The sequence below is a fragment of the Paramormyrops kingsleyae genome, chromosome 6 (assembly GCF_048594095.1).
Source record: "Paramormyrops kingsleyae isolate MSU_618 chromosome 6, PKINGS_0.4, whole genome shotgun sequence".
In the NCBI taxonomy this organism is placed as follows: domain Eukaryota; kingdom Metazoa; phylum Chordata; class Actinopteri; order Osteoglossiformes; family Mormyridae; genus Paramormyrops; species Paramormyrops kingsleyae.
This window is the reverse complement of record NC_132802.1, coordinates 30,158,953-30,166,959: the sequence shown is the minus strand read 5'-3', so window position 1 is coordinate 30,166,959 and position 8,007 is coordinate 30,158,953. Positions and strand designations below refer to the sequence as shown.

Genomic DNA, 8,007 nt, shown 5'->3' with positions numbered 1-8,007 from the left:
AGATATCGTTTCCTACTCCGTCAGTAATGCTGCCCCACAAAGATAGAAAGCCCTCCAACAGGACATTTCAGTTGCAATATCAGAAATTCCTGTCCGCCAATTGACACTACAGTGTTGACAACTGCGATCACGTGATGACGGGTGTGTAAAAATGGCGCATCTGGATAATTCACAATTAGTTCTAGACACACTCCCATAGTCTCCCGAAGATGGATCACCAGGGAAAATGAATCTCCGAATGACGGAGTGGAGACGGCGGGTTTTCACGGCAGCGCCTTAAAACACGGGCACCGATCTGTCCAAGTGGAAATTGACGTAACAGTTTGTCATGAAAGGGGAGTAATGACCACGGTGAGAAATGTATGTATATATATAAATAAATCGGTCTGCTTCTGGTCGGGGATGCTGCTGCGTTAATCGCGCTCGATTCCCCCGTACGAGTGCTGAGCCACAGATGACGGGAAACACGCCACCGAACGCCGTGTACATTGTGAGGCGGCACTAAGGCAAAGAAATGGACGTTTTATGATAATCGTCCGGTCAATTTAAATGCTATGTTTTATATCTAAGGCTTTTGTTTCCCCCCCTCAATTGTCTTAATATTATTTAGCTGCTATGATATGCAGCTCTGAATGTACTGGGCTCTACGAGATTTATGCAACGTGCGCTTGCATCCGTTCATGAAAACGAATAAATCAGCCGTCGATTGTTCGGAATTTCACAAAAATCATGTGGATGCCGACGGAGGAAGAGAAATTTGGAGTTGGTAAGTACATTTTATTCGGATAGTAATCCATCTTGCCGCACATTTTTTTGTTGCATATGCATTTACAAATATTAATTTATAGGCGAAAGTGAATATGTAAAATGCAGAGTTAAAAGGTAATGGAAATCGAAGGACGTGATAATATAAGGTGTGAATTAACAGGGAAATATCAAACCCTATTTTATCATGATACTGTTTTTTGATGAATTTGCGCACAAACGTATTCGTTTACTTATCCCCCAGCAACCCCGCACGCACAGTGCCACTTGTCTTTCCAGTATCTTACTTCATTTACTGTGATATTAAAGTCGCGTTATTTTTGATAGCAAAACTCACATCCCTTGTGTCGAATAACCGCGTAATCTTATTTTCAACATCGGCAAGATAAGGTTTAAATACAGTAAACAGTTTGTCTATACAAGAACACAAAAACGCAATTTATGGCGGTAACCGAGAGGGGGCACTAAAACCGCGCACGACTCCAACAGGTGCGTCAGGTGCAAGACTGGACACTACATCTTTTTTACTCAGATGCTGATAAATAATTATTTATTACTGTTCGTATTATTACCGTATCTTATATATAAATTCAGTTTTATTTTTTATAATGTAATTTACTTTTGCTATACCTTTCTTCACTAATAATGGAGTCAGGGGAAGACTTAAAAAGGAAACCGTATATGATTTAAAAAACAGGGCCTGATTTAATAAATTATTTCTACTGTGTCTCTCAGTAATAGTGCTGTGTATAGCCAAGATGTCTGGCCATGCCAGCATAAGGAAACTCATAGATACTGCAGACAGCGTCTCTCATTACATGTAAAATATTAGGAATATTTAATGTAATGCTTGGATAATGTTAGTTCACCAAATATGTCTAATATTCTTGGCTGTTCCAGTTCTCTGTTACAAAGAATGCATTTTGATTCAGAAGAACACAGAATTGAATGCTTGTCTGTATTTTGTGCGTACATTTTGAGCCTCCTTACCCTTGATGTCACAGGAACCAAGTGTGATAGCCACAAGCTATGGTCTGAATGTTCTGAGGAAATCATTCCTGTGTGGTTAAAAAAATAATAAAGATGATTAAGTGTATTTTAAATGAGAAGGATTCATGGCTGGCTTTGACAAATGTGAGCACTGGGGAGATCCTTTGATTATGAAGTGAGCATCTTAGAGATGGTCAACGGAGCTGGGAATTACAAGCACCTATAAAGTTGGGAAATGTGATGCGTATGGAAAGCGGTCTGGAAGGGGGAAGTGCTGCGGAATTCTGCCCATTCCTTGTCATAGATCACTTGTGGGAGGAAGACATGAGGGTGCGGCCATTGATTTGCCTGAGCAGTCTGCTCCATTAAGGGCCATTAAGGGCCATTAAGTCGCCATTTACTCTCGCATGAAGAGGTTGTGGGATGGAGGGTTAGGGTTACGTTTTTTCTCCTTTGGGGTTTATGAGGACCATGGCAGAGGTTGAATAAGACCTATCCGGAGGAATGCATAAAGCATTGTGACGTCACTGCCAGCTATTGTACCAGCTCCACTATCAGTGGTCTCTGTTTCTTCTCACTTCTGACTGACCTACAGAGGGTTGCTTGCTGCCTTCTGCATCCTGTAGGTGTAACATTATACTATGCTGTGTTGTTCACAGTCCTGAAATACTGCTTTTTCATAAGATTATACCAGAGCTGAGTATGAAGCATCCTGGCCTGACATCTAGGCCATCCTAGCATGTGCTCTTTGACCTGTGCTAGGGCCTTGACACAGAGATTTAATGCAGTGTTGTTATGTCATGTCAGGAGCCGGTCTCACAATGTTCAGGGAAATGGCCAAAAAAGCTGTTACCCTGTTGTAACCCTGAGAAAACCAGGCAACTTGAATTATAGCTGCAACATATCCAAGTGTGTAAAATTACTAGATGCGTTACCTGCCTTTGGATAAAAGTGGCAGCTAAGTGAATAAATGTTATTTTCTAGTAACAAATAGAGTTATAAAAAACTGATAAGTCTAGGAATAAGAATACGTATAATTAATAACTATTTTTATAGTCGTCCTGATAACAATGTTTTTATTTTTAATAACCATCTAGGGTTTTAATTGTACATCTAGGGTTATGTTGACCTTGAGCCTATCCCAGAAGGGTTCAAGCAAGGCTATGTAAGGCACTGAGACATGCCAAGACAGTCTGGCGAGCTGGGACCGGATTTCAGCACTGAACCCCAGTGTTAACAGCACAGCGTTGCTTTTTGTTACTCTGTTTAAAATAAGTGACAGACTTCCACATGTGAAATGTGTGTGTGGTGTTATTACTGACATAACTTGCCTATGAAGCTATGAGAATTTTTTCCTGACAATACTGTTCTTGTGAGGGCAAAACAGGGACGAAGCAGCAATGGCTGAGAAGGCATTATGTTTGGGTTATTCACAGAAAGGTTATGTTGCTGGTTTGCTTCTCAGTGCTTTTAGTCACTGTCTTCTCCTGATGACTTAAATGGAGTTAATGAGAACCTTAAAAAACTTTAACATTTTTTATGTGACATTTACAGATCAAGGTTTATGTTTCATCTTTGTTCAAACTGCATCTAAAGTTAGAATGCTGCCAATAAAATTCTTTAATCAGCATGGTCCCTTGGGAAAGCTGTGACAGACTGCCTTTTATCTCAGAGGTGTGGTGTCCCTTTAGAAAAATCTCTCAGGCTTCACTGGCAATGTCTTTTCTATCTCACATGCAGTAAAAGTTACTCAACCAGCGTGCACTTTGGATGTAATTTCTCTTGTCAGAGGTTCTTCTGGTTTTCTTGTGTGGTAGATCCCACATATTTGATAGAGATTTTTCTTACAGCTGCACAGACTGTATGCAGGGTGGCCGGGGACTTGATGGGATAATGAAACCGTTTAGAAGCAGGACTCAGGAGTCATCTAGTTAAAATTTACTTACATCATTATATTCATTTAATTGTGCCTGCTTGTCTCATGGGAGTTGGCGGTTTTGTCATAATCAGAACTGGAATGGCTTCTCGTCTTGCATATTGACATTGGTGAAATGCAGAAACGTGCCTAATTCTGACAATTAAATTTTATACTGATGCAAAAAAAAACATTGAATGCACCGAAAACACGACCTAGCGATCAATGATTATACCGAGATTCCCTAGACGCTCCTCTACTTACGAACTTTCAATTTACGAACTTTCAGACATACAAACGTGCCAATTCCAACTAGTACGACTTCTGGCCGCTACTCCCGCCGCGCAGCAGCGTAGCGTGCAAACTCCCAGCATCCTAGTTCTTTATACTTGCGTATACCCTTAAAATGATGTTTAATAATGACTTACGAACATTTCAAGTTACGAATGGCCCTTCAGAACGTAACTCGTTCGTAAGTAGAGGAGCGTCTGTATTATAATATTACCCAGGATGGCGTTTCGTAACATTTATCAGGTCTTCAATGGGTGAAGGATTGATAGGCTGGCATCTCGACAGGTGCTACTGACACCTCACAGCTGTAGGGTAATGGGTTAGGATCTGGTCCCGATGTCCAGTTCAGTTGTCCTTGGACATTTTTTGTGCATCTCTGAACGTTGGAAAAACACATTCTTTCAGAGGAAACGGTCCTCCTGAATTGTGTTTGCATGTGGACTGGTGAGTCATCTGTGGTTTTCATACACATTTTGGTGTCTGTTTCCTGATGTTTCTCTAGATCATCAGAACTTTCCAGTAATTATTTGTCACCAAATCATCAAATGTTAATCAAATGTCATTTCTTCATTAACAACTTGATTATGATGTGACACCACAGTGACAGTAAATTTTAGCATGCTAGTTAATGCTTAATGATTAGTCTGGGTAGTCATGAAAATTGTGTTGGTTAATTTGTTTCATGACAAGAAATTGTGTAGAAAATGATTCATCTGTCCTTTAGCAAGAAATGTACGATAAATGTAGGTGCAGATACATTTAGAGTACCCAGATGTAAGTGTGAGCATGTCTAAATTAAACGGGCAATTTTGCAGCTCCAGACTGAGATTATTGAGCAATAGACCTAAATGGGAAAATTCTACCAGTGTGAAGTGAACTATCAATTCTGCAAGCCCACCTGAAGCACTGCCCCCATCAACAGAGGTTATTTTCCAGCACTACTGTATACTGACCAGGAACAAGGCTGAACAAGTCAGGCACAGGCTGGATTCCACTATAATTAGGAACCTGGACGGAGGGATGAATGCAAGGTGATTAAGTATTACAGAAATAGCCTATGACAGCCACAGGGCAAAAAGCAAGAGTGGAACATGATAGGTAAAAAGCCGTTTCCATGGTTTGTGCTCTTCATAATGCATTATGTGTGTGTGTGTGTGTGGATTATGTTTATATTACATTGTGGGGACCATTTGTCATTTCATTTTGACATTGTGGGGACCATTTTTCAGGTCCCCACGAAGATCTATGCATTCTGTCAAAAAACTAAACATACCAATAGACTTGTATTTTGTTTGGTTACTTATGGTTAAGGTTAGGGCTGGGTTTGGGTCAAGGACGTCATGTTAGGACTAGAGTTTTCCTCATAGAAATAAATGGAGAGTCCCTACACAGATATAATTATAAACCTGTGTGTGTGTGTGTGTGTGTGTGTGTGTATAAAAGGGTAGATAAATATATATAAATTTAGGACTAAGTCCATGTCCAAAGTAAATATAACATGGTTGCTATTCTTACACAGATATAACAGAATCTGTAACATGAATAAAATATATAGGATTTTAAAGATATATAGGCATAATGCATTTAATAATCTAAAAATATTAATTTATAGATGACAATAAAGTGCAAGGACTTAGCTAGATACATGATTTCATAAAGGCACAAGCTAAATGTTTTTTATTTACAATGAATAGATTCATATCACCATATGATGCTACAAAATTAAGGAAATTTCCTGGCAAGTATAACGTGTAAGGATACTTAAAATTACAATTTTACTTGCTTTATTGATTACAAACATTAAAGCAATAGCCTGAAAGTATCCTCAGATAAAATGACAAACAAGCAATATGAAAATGTTTGGATGCCGGTTTTGAGTTACGGTATTGAGTTGATGTCTAAATAAATATTAGCTTAACTGGCTTGGGGAAATTGGTACATTTTACAGATTAACAATGCCACTTATATACTAGAGGGGGAGTTTACAAAAAGTCTTTGTATACTGATGTTTTAAATCAATACAAAAATACTTAACATAACACAATACATGACAATACATGTTCAATAATATTCTCAGATATATATAGGCACAGTATTGGAATAAGTGTCTCCATCAAAATCATATATAAAATATGTGTTTATGTCCAGCCCAGAACTTCTGTTTTGCCAAACTCAGCTCCAACTCACCTGAATACTGAGATTATTTCTAATTAAGCAACACACATATATACACCCCACTTCCTCCCACTGAACCCCCGTGAGGTACCATGTGATAGTTTCCCTCACTGGTTTGCTTTTCTGCTTGTTTTCTGCTTTGCCAACTCTAATTTTGAATTTCATTTTGAAGCTTGCTTGCCTGCCTGTTTTTCTCTCATACTTCCTGGACACTGCACTATGATTGTGTATCATTTAAGTCACCTTGATCGGCATGTGGGTCCAGTCTCCCCATCATTACAATGATGTTATTTTGAAAAGCACAAAGCAATACAAAAAAAAGGAAAATGCAATAACACACGGGTTGACTTTTATCTTGTGTGCTCACATCACATGTCATTTGTACATCAGCCATGTGTCCTTGTCCATATTATATAACAACTGTTGTGTGTTGCTTCTATTTCCTTGTGTAATCTATAAATGCATTACACTGTAACCATCCTAGGAGGCTGTGAAAGAGCCTTAGGGTATTAGTGCTGCTTTTTGGCTTACTGCCTTTAGTGTTAAACTTGGAGTTCCAGTGAAACCAGTGAGCATGTTGCATAGTTGTCAGGAGTGGGATGGAAGCCCAGTGACCCTGCCATTGGTTTCCTGTATGCGGCCCTTGCAGTTACTGTACAGTCACTGCAGGCCTGATGTAAGACCAGTGCAAGCGTGTGTGGTAGATTTGGCGAAGAGGGACAGTATGGCAATATTAGGACCCATATTAGCAAGCTTTTTGGTGTAAAAGACTGGAATTTAAATCTCGCTGCCCTCGTCTGAAATTTCTGCAGTATTATAATATGTAGTACAGGGCTCCAGTCGGCGACCAAAATGGATGTAAATACGACCATTTATTGAGAATGTGCCAGTTAAAATTTCACGTTGTCACATCTGTGCGAGTGTAAGATAATCATTGGGATGTTTTCTCCTGTACGGGTACTGCGTTAGCGAATTGTGATCGAAAGCTTTTTTTTTTTGCTTCTTCCCTGGTTCACTCAGTTTTTTTTTTTTTTTTTTGCTGATTTGGTCTGTCCCTACCTGCTCCTGGGAGTATGTGTATGCACACTGATGATAAAACAAGAAACCATCCCTTGAGCTGGTGTAAATGTGTTTCGAAAAGGAAGAGACCTATAGCTGATTATGGAGACCCTTACGAAAATTAACCATGGTTTTATTATGATTAAATAACCATGGTTTACAATGGTTTGCTGTTTTTCATGGTTTTTTGGGTAACTATGGAAAGCATGACTATGGTTTTATCATGGTTTTGCTACAGTTAAACCCTGGTATAATCTTGGTCATAAACCATGGTTTTTGTTTTACCATGGTCTTTACCCTGAAAACTATGGTAGTACTACAGCTACCATGAAGTGCTATGGATAAACCATGGTAGTACTATGGGTAGTACCAGGGCTGTGGAGTCGGTAGATAAATGCTCCGACTCCGACTCCTCAGTTTCTAAATCTTCCGACTCCGACTCCTCTGTATGTATATACTATGCTAATGTATTTTCTACATCCATTGAAGGAAAGGAAGGCAACATACATGTCATTTCACCACAGAACTACTGGCTAGGAAGCCAACACTGTACTATAATGCCAGATTAAAGACAAACACAATGAAAACAAGGTTTCAAGGGTAGCGCATAGCGAAGGGGAGCCGACGGAGCTGAGAACACACCAGATGATTTTTCAGGCGTTTGACGTGTGATGACTCGTTGAACGGCCGAAAAATCGGCAGTGCATCTGTAAATGTATGGGGGGCTTTAGGCTAGGTTCACAGTTCCCTGTAACAGTGGAACACGACACAATGGAAAGCGGTGCCGCACCTTACCTGTGCATTACATCCCA

General features: G+C 39.6%; 1 protein-coding gene across 1 annotated transcript in view; it reads left to right on the top strand.

Annotated features, from left to right (window-relative positions):
- Window positions 1-129: 129 nt before the first annotated feature.
- LOC111844734 (dedicator of cytokinesis protein 3-like) overlaps window positions 130-8,007 on the top strand; it is a 67,536-nt gene continuing 59,658 nt past the window's right edge. Inside the window, exons 1-2 of the mRNA XM_072713015.1 lie at window positions 130-351; window positions 611-766. Of these exons, the coding sequence (XP_072569116.1) occupies window positions 730-766 (37 nt within the window). The 5' untranslated portion in view covers window positions 130-351; window positions 611-729. The remainder of the gene's footprint in view (window positions 352-610; window positions 767-8,007) is intronic.